This window comes from Schistocerca piceifrons, chromosome 7 (genome assembly GCF_021461385.2).
Source record: "Schistocerca piceifrons isolate TAMUIC-IGC-003096 chromosome 7, iqSchPice1.1, whole genome shotgun sequence".
Classification (NCBI taxonomy): Eukaryota; Metazoa; Arthropoda; class Insecta; order Orthoptera; family Acrididae; genus Schistocerca; species Schistocerca piceifrons.
The window spans coordinates 319,916,613-319,939,373 of record NC_060144.1 but is presented as its reverse complement, the minus strand read 5'-3'; the positions used below and the strand labels follow the sequence as shown (position 1 = coordinate 319,939,373).

The 22,761-nt window shown below is 40.7% G+C and overlaps 1 protein-coding gene across 1 annotated transcript in view; it reads left to right on the top strand.

The window, feature by feature from the left end:
• Nucleotides 1–22,761, top strand: part of LOC124805334 (high mobility group protein 20A) — a 95,344-nt gene that overhangs the window by 4,474 nt on the left and 68,109 nt on the right. Inside the window, exons 2-3 of the mRNA XM_047265854.1 lie at nt 11,724–11,885; nt 15,911–16,035. Of these exons, the coding sequence (XP_047121810.1) occupies nt 11,724–11,885; nt 15,911–16,035 (287 nt within the window). The remainder of the gene's footprint in view (nt 1–11,723; nt 11,886–15,910; nt 16,036–22,761) is intronic.

Sequence of the window (22,761 nt, the reverse complement as noted above, 5' to 3'; positions counted from 1 at the left end):
AAAGATCCTTACCTAAAGATTGGAAAATTGCTCAGGTCACACCAGGCTGCAATAAAGGGAATAGAAGTAATTTGCTGAATTATAGAGCCATATCATTAACATAGATTTGCAGTAGAATTTTGGAAGGTATGCTGTGTTTGAACATTTTAAAATACCTGAAGACCATGATGTGTTAACAGACAACTATCACAGATTCATAAAATATCATTCTTGTGAACCATAAGTGAGACGTTCTTCATGCAAAGTAATGAGTGCTATCAACAAGATATTGCAAGTTGATTCCATGATTCTAGATTTCTGGTAGGCTGTTTACATCATTCCTCACAAGCTGCCTCCAATCATTTTATGTGCCTGTGGAGTATCGTCTCAGTCATGTGGCTGGATTTGTGATTTCCTGTGTGTTGGTAATAATTAATGCATAGTCATCTAGTAGAACAGAAGTGATATCTGTGGTACTGTAAGGTAGTTTTACAGGCCCTCAATTGTTCTTAAACTATATAAATGATTTGGAAGATAATCTGAATAGCCCTCTCAGATTACAGATGATGCTGTTGTTTACCACCCAATGAAGTTATCAGAATATGAAAATGAACTCTAGAGTGATTTAGACAACATATCTGTATAGTGCAAAAAATATGAGGTCTTCCACATCAGTACTGAAAACAAAAATTAATAAATTTTGATTACACAATACATCACACAAATTGATTACACAATACATCACACAAATTGATTACACAGTATGTCACACAAATGTAAAGGTTGCCAAGTCAGCTGATTACCTTGTGATTTCAGATACAAACAACTTAAATTGGAACCACCATATAGAACCAATAACTGTGTTTTATTGACAGAAAACATAGATATGCAAACAATCTACTAAAGAGACAGCCTACAATACTCTTCTCGATCCTCATGTGGGGTATTGTTTCATGATATGGGATCAGTACAGTTAGGATTTGATGGAGAACATCAAAAATGCTCAGAGAAAGGTAGCTCATTTTGTGTTATCATGAAATAGGTGAGAGAGAGTCAAGAATATTATATGCATGTTTGGGTGGCAGTCATTAAAAGAAAGACTTTTTCGCAGTGGTGAGATCTTTTCACAGAATTGTAATCATGAACTTTCATCTTTGGATGTGAAAATATTTTGCCGGGGCTTACCTACCTAGGGAGAAATGACACTCATATTAAAATAAGAGAAATCAGAGCTTGCAAGGTTTAGGTCTCCATTTTTTCCACATATTATTCGAGAGTGGAATGATCGAGAAGTAGTCTGAAAGAGGTACTATGAATCCTTTGCTACATACTTTAAGTGTGAATAGCTGAGTAGTCATGTAAAACAATAGAAAATCCCGGATGGATCAATATGTAGACCACGGGAAAGGCAGCCGCTCACCTATAGCAGAGTGAGCACAGAGACAGTAGTCATGCTACATTTAAAGCTCTTGCTCTTTTCCTAGCAAACGTACACACATTCACTCATGCAGACACACAGAAATCCAAACATGCACTCCTGTGTCCACAGGAAGATCAATTTAGTGGGAGTGCATGTTTGAGTGTCGGTGTGGTTGTGTGAATGAATGTGTGTACTTTTGCTAAAAAAAGAGCAAGAGGTAGAAAGCCAGTGTGGATACTGTATCCTGTTACATGTGTCTGTGTTTCACGCAGTTACAGGTGAGTGGTTGGCTTTCCCTTGTTTTGAGTAGTAATGTAGACTTAGGTGTAGGAATCTAGGTAATTATGTGGTGGAGATGGTTGACAGATGATGAAAGAAATCGATTGTGTCTGCACTGCAGGTGATGGATTGGAGGTGTTGGTAACCAGTTAAAATGTGGCATCCTGGGTTGCTTGACTTATGGATTGGATTTTGGGGGGAATGTAGAAGTGGTATATGAGGAGGGAAATTGATTCAGGGGAGAGGTTTGGAATGGGCATAAGGATTTGAGTAGGGATAGGAGATTGTTGTTGTGGTCTCCAGTCCTGAGACTGGTTTGATGCAGCTCTCCATGCTACTCTATCCTGTGCAAGCTTCTTCATCTCCCAGTACTTACTGCAACCTACATCCTTCTGAATCTGCTTAGTGTATTTATCTCTTGGTCTCCCTCTACGATTCTTACCCTCCACGCTGCCCTCCAGTGCTAAATTTGTGATCCCTTGATGCCTCAGAACATGTCCTACAAACCTGTCCCTTCTTCTTGTCAAGTTGTGCCATAAACTCCTCTTCTCCCCAATTCTATTCAATACCTCCTCATTAGTTGTGTGATCTAACCATCTAATCTTCAGCATTCTTCTGTAGCACCACATTTCGAAAGCTTCTATTCTCTTCTTGTCCAAACCATTTATCATCCATGCTTCACTTCCATACATGGCTACACTCCATTCAAATAATTTCTGAAACAACTTCCTGACACTTAAATCTATACTCGATGTTAACAAATTTCTCTTCTTCAGAAACGCTTTCCTTGCCATTGCCAGTCTACATTTTATATCCTCTCTACTTCGACCATAATCAGTTATTTTGCTCCCCAAATAGCAAAACTCCTTTACTACTTTAAGTGTCTCATTTCCTAATCTGATTGCCTCAGCATCACCTGACTTAATTTGACTGCATTCCATTATCCTCGTTTGCTTTTGTTGATGTTCATCTTATATCCTCCTTTCAAGACACTGCCCATTCCGTGCAACTGCTCTTCCAAGTCCTTTGCTGTCTCTGACAAAATTACAATGTCATCGGCGAACCTCAACTTTTTTATTTCTTCTCCGTGGATTTTAATACCTACTCCGAATTTTTCTTTTGATTCCTTTACTGCTTGCTCAATATACAGATTGAATAACATCGGGGAGAGGCTACAACCCTGTCTCACTCCCTTCCCAACCACTGCTTCCCTTTCATGCCCCTCGACTCTTATAACTGCCATCTGGTTTCTGTACAAATTGTAAATAGCCTTTCGCTCCCTGTATTTTACCCCTGCTACCTTTGAAAGAGAGTATTCCAGTCAACATTGTCAAAAGCTTTCTCTACGTCTACAAATGCTAGAAACATAGGTTTGCCTCTCCTTAATCTTTCTTCTAAGATAAGTTGTAAGGTCAGTATTGCCTCACGTGTTCCAACATTTCTACGGAATCCAAACTGATCTTCCCCGAGGTCGGCATCTACCAGTTTTTCCATTCGTCTGTAAAGAATTCGCGTAAGTATTTTGCAGCTGTGACTTATTAAACTGATAGTCCAGTAATTTTCACATCTGTCAACACTTGCTTTCTTTGGGATTGGAATTATTATATTCTTCTAGAAGTCTGAGGGTATTTCACCTGTCTCATACATCTTGCTCACCAGATAGTAGAGTTTTGTCAGGAATGGCTCTCCCAAGGCCATCAGTAGTTCTAGTGGAATGTTGTCTACTCCCGGGGCCTTCTTTCGACTCAGGTCTTTCAGTGCTTTGTCAAACTCTTCACGCAGTATCGTATCTCCCATCTTCATCTACATCCTCTTCCATTTCTATAATATTGTACTCAAGTACATCGCCCTTGTATAGACCCTCTATATACTCCTTCCACCTTTCTGCTTTCCGTTCTTTGCTTAGAACTGGGTTTCAATCTGAGCTCTTGATATTCATAAAGTGGTTCTCTTTTCTCCAAAGGTCTCTTTAATTTTCCTGACCTGTAGGCAGTATCTATCTTACCCCCTAGTGAGATAAGCCTCTACAGCCTTACATTTGTCCTCTAGCCATCCCTGCTTAGCCATTTTGCACTTCCTGTCGATCTCATTTTTGAGGCGTTTGTTTTCCTTTTTGCCTGCTTCATTTACTGCATTTTTATATTTTCTCCTTTCGTCAGTTAAATTCAATATTTCTTCTGTTACCCAAGGATTTCTATTATCCCTCGTCCTTTTACCTACTTGATCCCCTGCTGCCTTCACTATTTCATCCCTCAAGGCTACCCGTTCTTCTTCTACTGTATTTTTTTCTCCCATTCATGGCAATTGTTCCCTTATGCTCTCCCTGAAACTCTATACAACCTCTGGTTTAGTCAGTTTATCCAGGTCCCCCAGTTTCTTCAGTTTTAATCTACAGCTCATTGTGGTCAGAGTCCACATCTGCCCCTGGATATGTCTTACAATTTAAAATCTGGTTCCTAAATCTCTGTCTTACCATTATTTAATCTATCTGATACCTTCTGGTATCTCCAGGATTCTTCCATGTATACAACCTTCTTGTATGATTCTTGAACCAAGCGTTAGCTATGATTAAGTTGTACTCTGTTCAAAATTCTACCAGACGACTTCATCTTTCATTTCTTACCCCCAATCCATATTCACCTACTATGTTTCCTTCTCTCCCTTCTCCTACTCTCGAATTCCAGTCACCCATAACTATTAAATTTTCATCTCCCATCACTACCTGAATAATTTCTTTCGTCTCATCATACATTTCATCAATTTCTTCTTCAACTGCAGAGCTAGTTGGCATGTAAACTAGTACTACTGTAGCAGGCATGGGCTTCGTGTCTGTCTTGGCCACAATAATGGATTCACTATGCTGTTTGTAGTAACTTACCCACACTCCTATTTTTTCATTCATTATTAAACCTACTCCTGCATTACCCCTATTTGATTTTGTATTTATAACCCTGTATTCAACTGACCAAAAGTCTTGTTCCTCCTGCCACTGAACTTCACTAATTCCCACTATATCTAACTTCAACCTATCCATTTCCCTTTTTAAATTTTCTAACCTACCTGCCCGATTAAGGGATCTAACATTCCACACTCCGATCCGTAGAACGCCAGTTTTCTTTCTCCTGATAACGACATCCTCCTGAGTAGTCCTCGCCCGGAGATCCGAATGGGGGACTATTTTATCTCTAGAATATTTTACCCAAGAGGACGCCATCATCATTTAATCATACAGTAGAGCTGCATGCACTTGGGAAAAATTACAGCTGTAGTTTCCCCTTGCTTTCAGCTGTTCGCAGTACCAGCACAGCAATGCCGGTTTGGTTAGTGTTACAAGGCCAGATCAGTCAATCATCCAGACTGTTGCCCCTGCAATTACTGAAAAGGCTGCTGCCCCTCTTCAGGAACCACTCGTTTGTCTGGCCTCTCAACACATACCCCTCCGTTGTGTTTGCACCTATGGTACAGCCATCTGTATTGCTGAGGCACGCAAGCCTCCCCACCAACGGCAAGGTCCATGGTTCATGGGGGAGGGGGGGGGGGGATAGGAGATTATGCTATTGTAACTCTATAGCAGGGCTTGAAGGTGAAAGAAACAGACAGTTGATGGGTACCTTCAGTCAGGTAATTACTCTGATTCATTGTAACAGTGTGCACAGGTAGGATAATTGAGGTTGAGGATGGCTGTTCTTTCCTTTGCCAGGAGGTTTGTGTTATTTGGAAGGAACTTATGAAATATGGTAAGCTCAAATTGGAGGTAAGAAAATCCAGGAATGTATCGAGGAGGTGGTTACATGCGAGTGAGGGAGGGTCACAGTTGGATAGTATTAACCAGAACAGATAAGATTCAGTGTTAGCTTTTGGTCAGAGAGATCGGTGGCAGGAAATTGTTTCCATAGTAGGAATCTGGAGAAGGAGAGTAGGTATTTGACAAGTCCAGCTTGATTGATTTTGGGTGTGGAGGCCGCAGATGAAGCCTCTGGATAACACTGAAACTTCTATGGGCTGGTGTAACAAGGAATCAGGTCTACGTGGCATTTCGTGCAGTGAACATACATTAGTTGGTAAATTGTTTGAGAAGTTTTCTATGTTTCCCTGTGGTGGGACTGGAGCAAATAGTAGTAGGTCGAGGCATGAGGCAGGTTTTACATTGGTAACGATTGGGGTATGGATAATGTTCTGGATATGTCATATGGTTTTAAAAGGACAAACGTATGTGCCAAAAGTAACTATAGGTGGTATGAAGAGATCATGGAGAGATGACCTCATTTTAGGACTTGACCTCAGAGAGTCAGCCTTGGAAGAGTAATGTCTTGAGATATGGATGGGCTGGCTGTCAGTTGGGGAGGAAGGGAATACTGATACTTTTTGCAAATGCAAGCTATGTTTGTCTTAGTATCAGAGCAGAAGACTGCCTTGGAGAGTTGGTTGTGGACAAGACCTATTTGGTAACTGCAAAGAGGAAAACCAACCGGTTATACCAAGTTTAGATGATGAGAGATTTGGTGTTGGCACTGATATATTTACCCAAGATGCCTAGGCTGTAGGTATAGAAGCATTTGACATGGAAGAGTTGGCATGTCAACATCAAAGAAGGTGACTTTGGATTTGGAGAAGGGTCAGATGACTCTGAGTTTGGAAAAAAAATTAACTTTTGCAGAAAGTGGAGGTGTTTCTTGTCACCATGAGTCCAGACCGCAAAAATGGAATCAATAAATATCTACTAAGCCTGGAAGCATATCTCCAGGATAATGAAGAACATTTCTTCCTTGTGGCCCATATGTTTATCTGAAATTTAAACAGCCCCATAATGGTGATTTTCTTCCAACTCTATCTATCTTCAAAGGAAAATAACACTGCATTTATGTTGAAGGTCAACATTATAACAGCACACAGACAATACCATACGTAGGCCTAATTCAGTGAGCCTGTGAAATTGAGTTGTGTAAAGATCAAACAATAATTTCCATGCCTCACTGCACTGTGTGTGATCATTGCAGCATCCTACTCAGATGCTATGCCTCGTTGTTATTGCTGTTGAATCGGTCTTATGGCAACTTGCAATCTGTGGAGACAACACTATAGTGCAGACACATTGTTTGTTTATGTTGCACAAAATGTGAACAAATGAGTGGAAGATGTAGCCAAATTTTTAAAGAATATGGTAGTGGTTTCTAGAGGTTCCAGTAGTCCAGGACAGGACCACATAGAGCTATAGGGGTACATGTGACCATTATTTGCTTGTCAGTGTCTGACTGTGCCACTGTTGCACCTCACAATAATTGGCATTTTGCACTCGCACCATCTGCTGCCATCTATGTACAAAGACAATTAACGACTTTGTGCCTGAATAAATTTCTAATTGAAAGATAAAAATCAAAAACTGTGGTGCTTTAGAGGTACCCAAAACACTCAGGAGAATGCGCCACTTGTCAGAAGTTTGTTAGCTTCATGAAGAACAAGCATCTACTGGCATTGGTATTCAAAAACAGTTAACCTTCCAGTTAGCACAGCATTGGTATGATGCGAATTCACTACACCTGGCATTGAGCTGTTCATATCCAAAAGTCTTAGGAGACAGAGACCAGTTTACTAGTGGCTTGGTATCTTTATTCCTTTGATTAAGTTATGAAATACATTGAAGAGCCAAAGAAACTGGTACACCTGCCTAATATCGTGTAGGTCTTCCACGAGCACAAGGAAGTGCCACAACACAATATGGCATGGACTCAACTAATGCCTGAAGTAGTGTTAGGGGGAAATGACACCATTAATCCTGCAGGGCTGTCCATAAATCCGTAAGAGTACGAGGGGGTGGTGATCTTTTCTGAACAGCATGTTGCAACGGATCCCAGATATGTTCAATAATGTTCATGTCTGGGGAGTTTGGTGGCCAGTGGAAGTGTTTAAACTCAGAAGAGTGTTTCTGGAGCTACTCTGTTTCAATTCTGGATGTGTGGGGTGTTGCATTCTCCTGCTAGAATTGGCCAAGTCCGTTGGAATGCAAATGGACATAAATGGAAGCAGGTGACCAGACAGGATGCTTACGTACGTGTCACCTGTCAGAGCCGTATCTAGATGTATCAGGGGTCCCACATCACTCCAGCTACACACACCCCACACTATTACAGAGCCTCCACCAGCTTGAACAGTCCCCTAATGACATGCAGGGTCCATTGATTCATGAGGTTGTCTCCATACTCATACACGTCCATCGGCTCGATACAATTTGAAACGAGACTCGTCTGACAAGACAACACGTTTCCAGTCATCAACAGTTCAATGTCAGTGTTGACAGGCCCAGGCGAGGTGTAAAGCTTTGTGTTGTGCAGTCATCAAGGGTAGATGAGTGGGCCTTTGGCTCCAAATGCCCATATCGATGATATTTCATTGAATGTTTCACATGCTGACACTCATTGATGGCCCATCATTGAAATCTGCAGCAATTTGCGAAAGGGTTGCACTTCTGTCACGTCGAACGATTCTCTTCAGTCGTTGTTGGTCTTGTTCTTGCGGGATCTTTTTCCAGCCACATCGATGTCAGAGATTTAATGTTTTACAAAATTCCTGAAATTGACGATACACTCATGAAATAGTCATACCGGAAAATCCCCACTTCATCACTACCTCAGAGATGCTGTGCCCCATCATTCATCTGCCAACTATAACACCACCTTCAAACTCATTCAAATCTTGATAATCTGCCATTGTAGCAGCAGTAACTGATCTGATAACTGCACCAGACACTTGTTGTCTTATATAGGCATTGGCGACTGCAGTGCCATATTCTTCTTTTCCATATCTCTGTGTTTGAATATGCACACGTATATCAGTTTCTTTGGTGCTTCAGTGTAGAGCACATCTGACCTCCTACTGTCAGCAAGTCAACTGGCTGATGAACAGTGGGCCATTATTCTCTTCAAATATGATTCTGGATTCAGTCTACAAACTTAAATGTGAAGAATTCACATTTGCAAAGAACTAGAAATAGTTATAGTGTAAAATACACAGGAACAAGACCAATATGGACGCATTTTGTTAACGTCAAGAGGGATCATACAGCAGGAAAACCATGTTTGTAAACCCATGAGCAGTAATAGCACCAGGTATCAAGACAAGATTTTGAAATGTAGTGTCCAATTGTGGTAAGGTTCTCTTGACTGTGATTCCCTAATGTTGAACAATGCTCATTCACGTAGTGCATGCCTGGTGGATTAATTCCTCCAATGTTGACAGTGTTTTTCCATCTAAATGACTTAACACTTCCCATATGCAAATGCTGTAGAGTTTGTTTGCGATAGTGTTTGCCGTCAGTTTGCTGTATACCAGCATCCACTGCCAACATTCTTATGCTGTTTCTTACACACCCGAAGAAGGGGGTATTAACTGTCAACACTAGAACTGCTGACTTGATTGATGGTATGCAATAATGTTGTCATACCACTCATGCTGTTAAAACTTGTTACAGACAGAGAATGGTTTCCACATTAGTGACAAAAAGTTTGTGTACACAGTCATTTATTTATGGTAGAAGTTCTTAATTTATAAATCTCTTTTTTTAAAGTTTGTTGAACAGCATTCATTAGGTTCAGTAAACTCATTTTTAGTTGTTTGATCAATTTTTTGTGTGTTTCTACTTTGTTAGTTGTTTGCATGTTCCTCAAATCTTAATTGTGATCTCTCATGTCATGGGGAATGTGTTAGTTTGTGGACATCAGTGTTGTTTTTTATTTACTACCTAATTTATTGATGAAACTAATTGATTTCATTTTTATCTCTATGCTTATATGAGATGGTTGCAGATATTGGGGTCATTTCTGGAAAAGACAACAGGACACATTTTGTTTCAGTCCCTTGTGTTCCCCATATATCAACTCTCCATCACTTTTGTGTCAGTGATACCTATAATTACTATAATAATAAAATATGTAAAATATTGTAATATAATATTAAAAATAATAATTTGTTTACGTCGGTGCTTAGTACACAACTTCAGTACAAATACCGGAAAATTGCAATTCATAGAAATACAGAAATGAAAAATATTCATCCAAAAATTTGAGAAATACATGGGTCATGCAAATGATTGAAGACTATGATAGTAACATACTCACAGCTTCAACTACTTCTCATTATAAAATCAAAATGTACACACACATCATCATCATCAGTATTTCACTTGGCATTATGATTGTGAATATAGGACTGTGGATGTCGACGTGGTCTACGACTGTGCGAGTTTGTAAGTGAGAAGAATTTTTTTCCCCCCTCTCTTTTTTTCCAGTCATCTCCACCTAAATTTGAGAATTTAGTCTTCCTGTTATGTTGTTCTTAGTAGGAGCAAGTGTATCTCCCCCTTTCTGTTTTGGCTTGTACCCAACTTCCATTGCTTTGGTGATTAATACTTGTGGACTCCTGAACTATGTCTCTTTGTTGTTGGCAGCAGGTACAGTTAGCCTGTGGATGGGTGCCTTTACCAGGCTGGAATGCCCTCCATAGGCAGTTAGGATGCAAGCCCAGTTAGGATGCAAGCCCATCCACCTGGGCAAGAAACTGAATAGTATCCAATGTTAAACAAAGCCTTTAATTTTCTGCAATTCCTTGCCACTTTTAAAGCTCTTAATTTTCAAACTGTTTTGATCTTCAAAAGTTACCTGAAAAATTTGAAAATTTATAAATGTAAAAATATAAACTCTTTTACCATAATGTTTCTTTTTTTACCCTCCGTTCATTTGGATTTGCAATTGATTTGAGATAATGGGAGCTTCTGCATCTATATTTTCTGTTAATGCTGTTGATCTGAATTTGATTTTAAACTAGAAGAAAGAAAATACCTAGCAATGATAGAGATGGAACCCATTTGCAGTACGTTGCTGTGATATGAAATTTATTTGCACTCGCTTACAAAAGGAACACTTTTTCCAGTGGATATACGTCTATATTAAAGACAGTTAAATGAGAGGAGTGTGCTTTTGTTTTTATACAATACGTACTTTATCAGTACCCCCTCCCCCCTTTCAACACACACAAAATATCCAAATGTTCTCGCCATTAAAATTGATTTCACTTTATTCTTAAAATACCATCAATTATCCTTTATTTCTCTATGGGGGAGTCAAATGATGTTATGACAGATACTTGCTGTGCCAGAATCAGTTTCATTTGTGAACAAGGGAGGCTGTTTATGATTATTAATGCTACTATTGCATTTCTCAGATTCTGTACTGTCCTTTCACAATATATCTAGGAGTAATCAGGTTTGATTCCATGAGAGTAATTTTCCCCCGTGACTGTGATATAATCCAAGACAGAAAAAAGGTCAGCATCACTTGTAAAGTCATCTACATTTTCAAGCAGATGTAGATTTCAGCTATCATCAGTGCAGTGTAGGTAGCCTAGTCATGTAGACTCATTGTGGTTATAACTTTGGTATGTACAGGCGTCAATTGAGAAAGAGTTCAACTGATGCTTGTATATGCCAAAGTTATATTGTAATTGAGTCATTATAACTGTGTACACTGAGTCTACATGATTGCCTATAAGGCAAGCAAGGAGGAAATGGACAGGGACTGCAGATAGGTGGCGCTCAATGGGAGAGTGGGTTGACCATGAGGCGTGCTGAAACAGTCCGCTTAGTTGCATTAACACTGTGTCCTAGATGGCACAGTGATCTACGCACCTGCCTAGCAAGCTGGAGATCCTGAGTCTAAATCATGGTCCACTGCTGATTCCACTTAATGCGCCAGTGCAGCTGAAATCAGTAATCCCTTTCTGTTCCTTTCTTTCCTTTCTCCCTCCGTCCACCTTCATTTTACATAAAACATAAAGTACTCATAAGGTTTTTGTTCAAAAGCTTTTAAATCAAATGCTGTTTATCATCCCTTCTACGTAATGACAAAAAGTGTTATAGTGATATTTAAGTTTTTAATACAGTAAAGTATAAGGAAGAGTTTGTCAAACAAATTGAACTGTTTATAGTAATATTTAGATTTTTATCTACAAAATAGTATTACTGCTTAACAATTGATTTATTGCATGAAATTTGCAGCCACACAGCCAGTGACAGCAGTGACAAAAGGAACTGGAAGCTCAGATGAAAAAGCTCCAGATTCATCAGACAATGGTAATAAACCTCGTGCTGGTTGGCCTAAGGGAAAGAAGCGGAAAAAGAGCCAGCGTGATCAAACTGCGCCTCGACAACCACTGACAGGTAGGGTTAATGCATGAAATTTTTCAGTTAAGTTACTTGATAAAGAGAAGAGTGGGGCCACTATTTCAAACAGTGATACCCTATAACAACAATTCCAGGATGAAATAATATGTAAAATAAAGGAAAGGCAACCACTCACCCATGGGTGACTGATATGTGGCACACAGAAACACTCAACAGGAAACAGTATTTAGACTAGCTTTCAAGCTTGTTGTTTGTCAGGTAAAAGTACACACACACAGCCTGCAGACAGACATCTGGTCCAAGCATCTGGAGATGGCGGTCAATTGTGGGTGATGTGTGTTTCTTGTATAAATACATGTGTGTGTATTCTTTTTTGAAGAAGGCTTTGACCCAGAGCCAAGTGTGTAACTGTCTTTGCATTGTGCCTATCTGCAACCTGAAGTGTCACCTTGACAAATGACAGTCTATTTTTCCCCATTGTTTTATAATCAGTTATGTTTGTTTCTATGGTGAAATAATGTATAATCTGGTTATCTATAAACTGAGATAACCATTTTAATCTACTCTTGGAATAGTCTCATTATTTGTAAGTTCAGTAATTTTGTTTGGTTGCAAAGATTTATACAGTGGCACATAGCATTGCTTTGCTACAAACGTATATGGTTGATTGGAGATAATGTTATTTATCTGCCTCTGATATTTTTGTCATCAACATTAATGTTACACTACTGGCCATTAAAATTGCTACACCACGAAGATGACGAGCTAAAGACGTGAAATTTAACCGACAGGAAGAAGTGCTGTGATATGCAAATGATTAGCTTTTCAGAGCATTCTCACAAGGTTGGTGCCGGTGGCGACACCTACAACATGCTGACATGAGGAAAGTTTCCAACCGATTTCTCATACACAAACAGCAGTTGACCGGCGTTGCCTGGTGAAACATTGTTGTGATGCCTCGTGTAAGGAGAAATGCGTACCATCACATTTCCGACTTTGATAAAGGTCGAATTGTAGCCTACTGCAATTGCGGCTTATCGTATCACGACATTGCTGCTCGCGTTGGTCGAGATCCAATGACTGTTAGCAGAATATGGAATCGGTGGGTTCAGGACGGTAATACGGAATGCCATGCTGGATCCCAAAGGCCTTGTATCACTAGCAGTCGAGATGACAGGCGTCTTGTCCGCATGGCTGTGACGGATCGTGCAGCCACGTCTCGATCCCTGAGTCAACAGATGGGGACATTTGCAAGACAACAACCATCTGCACGAACAGTTCGACGTTGTTTGCAGCAGCATGGACTATCAGCTTGGAGACCATGGCTGCGGTTACCCTTGACACTGCATCACAGACAGGAGTGCCTGCGATGGTGTACTCAACGATGAACCTGGGTGCACGAATGGCAAAACGTCTTTTTTTTCCCCCCGGATGAATCCGGGTTCTGTTTGCGGCATCATGGTGGTTACATCCATCTTTAGCGACATCGCGTTGAACGCACATTGGAAGCATGTATTCGTCATCGCCATACTGACGTATCACCCGGCGTGATGGTATGATGTGCCATTGGTTACATGTCTCGGTCACCTCTTGTTCACATTGTCAGCACTTTGAACAGTGGACGTTACATTTCAGATGTGTTATGCCCATGGCTGTACCCTTCATTCCATCCCTGCGAAACCCTACATTTCAGCAGGATAATGCACGACCGCATGTTGCAGGTCCTTTACGGGCCTTTCTGGATACAGAAAATGTTCGACTGCTGCCCTGGCCAGCATATTCTCCAGACTTCTCACCAATTGAAAACGTCTGGTCAATGGTGGCCGAGAACCTGGCTCGTCACAATACGCCAGTCACTAATCTTGATACACTGTGGTATCAGTGTTGAAGCTGCATGGACAGCTGTACCTGTACACAGCATCGAAGCTCTGTTTGACTCAATGCCCAGGCGTATCAAGGCCGTTATTTCGGCCAGAGGTGGTTGTTCTGTTTACTGATTTCTCTGGATCTATGCACCCAAATTGCATGAAAATGTAATCACATGTCAGTTCTAGTATAATATATTTGTCCAATGAATACCCGTTTATCTTCTGCATTTCTTCTTGGTGTACAATCTTAATGGCCAGTAGTGTAATGGTTGGTTGGTTTGTGGGACTGGAGGGACCAAGCTACTAAGGCCATCGGTCCCTTAGTAGTGTAATAAGACTGATACAGAATATTAGCAAAAAACATCCTTAGATAGTCTAAAGCTGCTGAAAGATGTACCTATAGATATTCGTGGATAAACAGATCATAGTCATAGTCGTAGCCTCCTTTGTACCCCACAGCTGAGGACCGTGGCTGGTCAACTTTTGGGCATCGATATTTGGTGAGTATTGACACTTTTTTCCCTGGTATATTTCCTTTCTACCTAACTATCAACTACAATTCTTTTACTTCCTCATTCTCTCTAAATCAAATAGTTTGGACATTCTACTGTCAACAGAAGGTGAATTGAGATTTTATCACTCAGTTGTGGTATAATCTCATCATGTGACTCCAGTGCTGTCAGGGGTGGGGGGGGGGGGGGGGCAGGACTCCTGAATTATAGCTTCTGAAGTAATCTCCACTCTCCATTACCATGCATGAGATCTCTATTAGAAATATTACATGTATGACTTCGTTTTCCAGTGAGCTGTCTTCTGTTTAATGAGAGATACTCAGCCCATGACATACAGCCTTTAGGAAGGGTGGTTTTTGTTAGTCGTTGGCAGGATTAACAATCAGTTGATGACCTGGTTCCACGTTTTTAACTATTTTTGTTGAAGCCTACTTCTCCTGACAAGTTCAGTTCATATTGTTTGTTTTCTCAGTTTATCTTGTTCTAACCGCATTTCTATCATAGCTCATTTGATGGTAGTGAAGTATTCTACTTTCTCAGTTCACTCCTAGACTTCCAATTTAGCTCCTTATCTGCTTAGACAGTTAATCTGGATTGTAATTTCCAGAAGTTGAGCTGTTAGTGGTATATTGTCTGCACTGATCAACCACTCTGTACCTCAACTATTGTTTACCTTTACTCCTTCCATTATTTATTTTCCACAAAGGACTTGTCATTACGATGTTTAATGCAGACTGAAATTGAAAATTTTCTTAGGACAGTACTGACATTAGAGTAAACCTTGTTATTCACATGCTGGACTGTCCAGTTTCTGCTCTAACATCTTAGATACTTTATGTCAGTAATACCTTCCTTCTCGTGGACAGGGCAAATGGAAGCTTAACCCCAGTCAGAGAGTAACTTTTCCATTTTGTCAGCAGTTATATTAACCTAAGTAGAATGTAATAGGTCACCCACAATGATGTCCTCTCCAGCTGTCTTATTATTCTTTTGTAGCATAATAAAGAGACTTAACTTCCCACTACAGGAGCTAGTGAGTGAGTTTTGTAATTTGTGCTTATTGGCAGTTGAAGTTTTCATTGGGTGGACTGTAATTGACCGTTTCTTTACATACTCTGGTAGTGTATTACTTGTAAGATATATGGCTCTTTGGATCTCTAAAGTAAAGGCTAGGGAGACTATATTTTCTGAGATTCTGATTTATTGTCTAATGTTCATGTTTCAGAAACATATTCTGACATATAGGTTAATTGTTTATGTGTAAATAATTTTAACTGCAGGCTTGTAATTGTGCCATGATAGAACTTCTCAACAAACAGTTCGCTTGAAAGGGGAAAAGTAGTTTCTATTCATAAACATGTGTCCTGAACAGAAAAGACTACACCTTCATGACAGGCAGATGTTGGCAACAATTCATGTACCAGTTTTAATTGGTTTTACATGTCCGCATTTTTGTGTGTTTCTGTGGAAGAAAGGATACATACTGTTCATTCGTTAAAAAAGAACTTTATGTGCCTTCAATTTTTTAGTAAATTTTATATCTTGTTTTGAAACAGTACTTTGCAACATTGCATTCTTAAGACTGTAAATTCAAGTTGTTTGAGAACTTTGTGTTACTACATTTTTTTACGCATTACATCATATGAAGCACCAATTCTTGCATCTCAAATTCTGTTACCAGGTTATGTGCGGTTTTTAAATGATCGCCGTGAGAAGGTGCGAGCAGAAAATCCAAACCTCCCTTTTCCAGAAATAACAAAACTGCTAGCAGTGGAATGGAGCCAGCTCCCACCTGCCCAAAAACAGGTATTCCAAGATAGCAAAGCTGTAGATAGTGACAGATATTGTTTATAAAAACATAGTGGAGATTGCCAGCCAATTATTTGTATTTATGAGGGTTCCCTGCACATTTTTATGAACAACCATGAACTGTAACATTATTATTTATTTTAAGAATTGTCATTTGTTATTCTTAAAGCAATGTCAGCTCAGAAACTGGATTTGTGATAAAATGCAAATTTCACATGAAGATATCCGTTTTTTACAATTTTATAAGGAACTAACTCAACAATAACACCTTAAATCCCTTTGTTCACATTTAGTTATCAGTCGCCTTCAGAAAAAAGCTGTTTACAGTTGATTTGTAGAATTTCATTGTGTTCATGTTCTCTCTAGTGATAATTTTTTTTTTAGCTCAACTTCAATATAGGGGCATCCATAGACATGCAATGTGTTTGATTTTTCATGAATGTTCAGCTAGGTCTGTTTCTGATGGATTCTACACAACTATCACTGAACCTCAAGAACTGTGTCTCTATTGGTGTAAGAGAATGCTCAAAAATTTCAACAGAGGAAATAAAAAATCTCCATAAAACATTATAAAAGGAAATAAAAATTGGATGTATTCATATGAACTGGAAACTAAGCAATAATCGAGTGTTTGGATGTTCCAGGATGGACTAAAACTAACTAAACCAGTTCATTTGTGAAGCACTTGCAAGAAAATGAACATTTGTTTTCTTTGCTAAGCTGCACTGGTCATGCCCGTTGCTTTAGAAGCTCAAAGGACAGTTAATACTGGATGGTATAGAACAATTTTTCTGCCACAAGACTTTGATGAAATAACTTTAATAGGTCAAGCCATAAGAGTCCTGAGTGACGCAGCAATGAATTTTAGCAGTCGAGCAAGATTTTCACAGCTGTATTGAATGACTTGTATTTTGAAAATTTTTGGGTGCAGCTGTAAACAGTAGTAGATAAAAATGAATGTGTGGAATAATGTGTTACAGAGAACCCAAGGCAGTTAGATGTAATAGTTATCTCTTGACGTTTTTTCTGTAAATTAGATTTCAGCCTCCTTCTTCTTTGCATTTTCCTGTTTGTCTGTGGAATCAGCATTGTTGGGCCATGGCAATGTTAGTGGTAATTGGTAGCTGAATGTCCTTCCTGACGCCACCACTCCTCCCGTGGCAGACTATGTATGCCATATCGATCTGCGTCTAAAGTAAATCTCATTTCCATGAAGTGAGACTGTTTTCTAAATGTTTGCATATCGTGTATCTGAGAAGGGGACGTGGGAGCCAGCTGGGTATTTACCTAGGTGGGTGTGGGAAAGTGCACAAAAACAACGTCCTGGCTGGCCAGCACATGAGGCCTTGTCATTAATCCACTGGACAGATTCTATCCAGGGCCTACATGCTTCCTTATATCCCAGAAGCTGACACTTTTACATGCTCAGTGATCCGCGTTCATCCTGAATGATTGGGAAATAATACTTTTTGTAACATGTCTATTGTTATACAAGGTGCGTGAGAAATGTAGTGAAACTTATAACACTTGAGTGATCTGTAAATGCTGTGTTGTTCTACTTGTGTAGACTGGTGTGTTCACCCCATCCAGATGCCCAGTCTGAGTTTCAACTCTGTGCAGCCATCACATGAGTTTTGAGAACGCAATCAGTGAACTTGCATCTTTGTTTTGTGTTACGAAAATGGAAGAGTGGAATTTAGAGCAACATTATGCCATCAAGTTTTGTGTTAAATCATCATGCATCATGACAGTGCCACATGTCAGACGGCCAGTTCTATCGGGTTTTTTGACCTCAAAAAGCATTCCTATTGTTCCACATCCACTCTACTCACCCGATCTGAGTTCTTGCGAGTGTTTTCTTTTCCTGAAATTGAAAAATGTTGTAAAGGAACATCATTTTGGGATTCTGGAGAACATTCAAAAGAATACAACCAACATATTAAAGGCCCTACCAGTTGAAGCCTTTCAGCACTGCTACCAAGACTGGGAATGACAACTCCGCCCATATATAGCTACTGAAGGGAACTATTTTGAAGAGGACAATATTATTGTTTGAAAAAATATAACCTTGTTAGATAAAAAATCAGTCTCATTACTTTTCTCTCACCCCTTGTATTGTTCATGATTCAGAGAGGTCCATGAGCAAAATGTTTCTACCATTCTTCTCCAGGCGTCTTACATGTTTTACATTTTCTTGCTGTCTGATTTCTTCTACTGTTGACTATAATCGATCAGTATTCTACCCATGATTTAAAAGCTGTCAAATGACACACACACATTTAAACTTTTGTGACTGTTAGTTATCATATTCTGTCATATTTTTATCCCAAGATAATATAATCAGTTTGCCATAACCAAGAGGTGTCATTTTACATTGTATTGTGTTCTCTGCCTTTGTTAAGCGCCAGTCAACGTTGCAAAAAGAACTGTTATTTACAGGCATTCGTTTCTTTTTTTAGCATCACATGGCTTTTTTAAGCTGTAAATCAAATTAATGTTAACACCTTGTTTGGATTCAGTGTTCTGATTTATTTTTCCGACACTATCTTGTACATTTGTTGTTGTTATTGTTGTTGTTGATGATGATGATGATGATAACAACAATGATAATTATTCAACAGCTTTAATTTCAAAAATCATCACAAATCATTTTCTGCTAATCATTTAATGTAAGTCAAAAGTAATAGTATGCCCACAAAAAACAGGAGATTACTAACCCACATGCAAGTAAACACATACAGTCCTTACATAGGGAAAAGCTATAGTAGATGGTGGGGGCAGGTGCTGTGCTGTATGGATGAGTTATAGCAACCTCTGTAGCCAGCCTCTATAGTCGGGGATAGTGGAGGCCTGTCCAGCAAACCCTGCTGAACTAGGTGAACAGCCTAGCATAAAACCAGATCGGCAGCAACATCAGTTGTGATCTGGGAGCCAGTAATAGAAAACCCTTGGAGAAAAGGTGCTCCTCCGATATGGGCATCAGGACAACTTGACGCATCCATGGTGTCTGTGGCAGGCGCTGCAGGTGATGACAGCAATAGCGGAAGGAGAGTCCAGGCCGGAACTGGTGAATAAGAATAGAAGTGGCACAACCGTGGATGCGTGCAGCAGCCACTAGCCCTCGAGGTACCTGAAGAGGTGATGGGTGACAAGGGTACAGAAAGCATCTCGACATCCTGAACCTTGATGTAGTGGGACTGTGCCCTGCTGGCGAATCGGGGACGAGGGGGGGGGGGGTCACAGCCTGCAACGGGGCTTCACAGGGAGGGCCAGCAGCAGGCATCGGGGCACTCCAGAGGAGAGGCATGAGGTAGTGACATCTAACAGGAAGGTGGGTCTGCTCTCACAGAAGGGGCACTCTGCGAGATCTGGACACTTGCTAAAGGAGGACAAGGCGGGGGTGTCAGACGTGCAGACCTTGCCGTGGCACAAAGAAGTAGCTGGTCATGATGACACGCCACCAGCCTGTCACTGGCGTTCATCATACAGAGGTGGCTGCACCAATTGCTGTGGAAAAGGAGGGGCTGTCATATGGCAAATGCCTTAACAAGTGCAGAAATCAGGCATTGTCTGAGACACAAACTGAGGACCATTATACATTCCAAGTGTACATGGCAATCCTTCAGTAGAAAAAATTTTGGGAAGGGTCTGACCCATAGCGATGGTTGACATAGAAGGACAGCAGACAACTTACAAAAATTGAGAGAAGCCATCAACAACCAACAACCAATAAGAAGTGAGGAAGGATCCCACAAAATCAATGTGGATGTCTTACCACTGGCAGTGTAGTGCAGCCTACAAAGAGAGCAACACCCTTAGCACCATCTGTTGTGTATCGCACACTGATAGCAAGCCACGACAAGACAAATAATTTCACAGTTGATGCTAGAGGTCAGTGACTTGGTGCATGAGACTCCCCAGTGCCCCTGGTGTAGCCACTGAAAGGCAGTCGCAGAGGGCAGTATAGTTATGTAAAGAATCAGAAGCCTTGCCCAGAGATGTGGCTGGTGAACCATGTTGAACAAAGTGAACAGCCTGGTGCAAAACCTGATCGGCAGCAACAGCAGCTGTGATCTGGGAGCCCGTAATAGAAAACCTCTAAGTTTAAATATTGGAGCTCATTGTGATCAAAAGTACAATCTGGCCCCATTGGAAGCCAGGACAGTGCATTGGCATTGGCATGCCACATGGTAGACCAAAATGTATTTCATAGTTCTAGTGAGATAGAAACAATGCCCAGCATTGGATATGATGTGCTGCCTTTTTGAGCAATGAAGCAGAAGGATTAAACAATGAAACCAAAGGCTTGTGGTCTGTAATGAGGTGGAACTTGGACCCTTATAAGAATACATTAAACTTTTTGAGAGCATAGACAATATCAAGCATTACCTTTTCAACTTGGGAGTAGCCCTGCTGAGCAGAGAAAAGCATTTTTGGATGCATAAGCTGTCAGACAGTTGGAACTATTATCATAACAATGAGCAAGAGCGGTCCCAAGGCCTTATTGGGACTCGTCCATAGCCAAGATTAGGTGGTGGCCAGGATGCAAAGTAGCCAAACAAGGAGCAAAATGTAATTTACTCGTAGATTTCAAAAGTGTAAACACCTGCTCACAGGCCAGTGTCCACTGAAGAGAAACAACCTTGTGAAGTAATTCGTGGAGAAGGTGGGCCAACTTGGCCACAGCCGGAATGAATTTAAGATAGTAGGTAATTTTTGCTATAAACTCTTGGAGATCTTTGACATTTGTTGGACGAGGCTGAACCGTGACAGCTGTGACATGGTAACGCAAAGGCTTTTGCACCATCCCAAGAAACCTCAAACCCCAGATTCACAATTGATGGCTGCAAGAAGTCAGAGTTAACCAAGTTGCACTTCAAACCAGTATGTGAGACCAAGTGAACAATGAGCGTAAGTGTCCATCCGTGAATTCACCTGTCATGACGATGTCATCAAGATAGTTGATGCATCCTGGAATGAATATCATCAATTGTTCCAAAAAAAGCTGAAAAATCCCAGGGGCACTAGCCGTGCCAAATGGGATTTGCTGACATTGGTACAACCCAAAGGGATTGTTCATCAGAAGAAGCTATTTCCAATCCTCATCCAACAGAATTTGTACATAGGCTTCAGATTTTAGAAAAAACCGACCCCCTGCGAATTTGGCCAATAACTCTTCCTGACGGGGCAAAGGGTTGGTGTCAAAGACAGATTGACCGTTAACAGACACATTAAAGTTGTCACAGAAGTGAAGCTGAACATTTGGTTTTTAACAATCACGTAGGGGGTAGAGCACTCACTTGGCATAAAGGCTGGATGACCCCAATAACTTCAGTCTGTCCAACTTGGATTTCAGTGTATCATACAAGTCCATTGGAATAAGTCACGTACAAAAGAAATGCGGCCATGCCGTAGGTTTCAGAGCAATGTGGGCTGTAAAATTAGTGGCACAACCCAACCCCTCCGAAAAAAGAGAGAATAATTCAGGACATACAGAATCTAATTGCTGGTAAGGCACCTGGTCAGACTTGAGGTGCACTGCATCTGCAATTAAAAAAATAATAATAAAATAAAATAAAAAAACCAAAAGCAGTGAAAGCATCCAGACCAACCAGATTGTCGACAGTAGTATCATCCATTACTAAAAAAATCAAGGAATGAACCACCGATTTATACACAGTTGGTGTTATAAATTCCCTCAAAATTGGAATATGCTGCTTGATGTAACTCACCAACTGTTGAGTAACAGGAGATAACACCAGAGATCCGAAGTTGATGTAAGTCTGTGTGTTCAGCAATGTCACCGCTGCACCCATGTCCACTTGTTGCCGGAGCACTTTGCTCATCACTCACATTTCAATAAACAATTTTTTAGTTGCAAAAGGGCTGCAGATACACAATAAGAACCATGTCCACATCTGCAGGAGAAGGATGAGGACGACACATAGATGCTACACACTGATCAGCCAGAACATTATTACCACCTCCCTAATAGCCAGTATGTCCACCTTTGGCACGGATAAAAGTGGCAACGCGTCATAGTATGAAAGCAGTGAAGCCTTGGTAGGTCGCCGGAGGGACTTGGCACCATATCTGCACACACAAGTCGTGTAATTCCCATAAATTCTAGGAGGGAGTCGATGAGCTCTGACACTATGTTCAATCATGTCCCAGGTGGGTTCGATCAGGTTCAGATATGGCAATTTGGAGGACCAGGACATGAATTGGAACTTGCTACTGTGTCTCTCGAACCCCTCCTTTCCACTCCTGGCCTTCTGACACGGCACATTACCTTGTTGAAAAATTCCATTGCCATCAAGAGTCAAGATCATCATGAAGATGTGTATGGTACTCATCGGCTATCATGGTGCCTTGCACAAGTTCCAGTGGACCCATGGGTGCCCATGTGAATGCTCCCCAGAGCATGACGGAGCTTCTGCCAGTTTGTCTCCATCCCGCAGTACAGTTGTCAAGGAGCTGTTCCTCTGGAAGATGGTGGATTCGCACCCTCCCATTGGCTTAATGAAGGAGGTATCGAATTCATCAGACCATGCAGTGGTCAGCCACTGCACCAGTCTCCAGTGCCAATGTTCATGTGCCCATTTCAGGTGTAGTTGCCAATGTCGTGGTGTTAACATTGGCACATGCATGAGTCATCAGCTGTGGCTGCCCATTGTTAGGATGTCTAATGCACTTCATGTGCAGACAAATTTTTACTCTGCC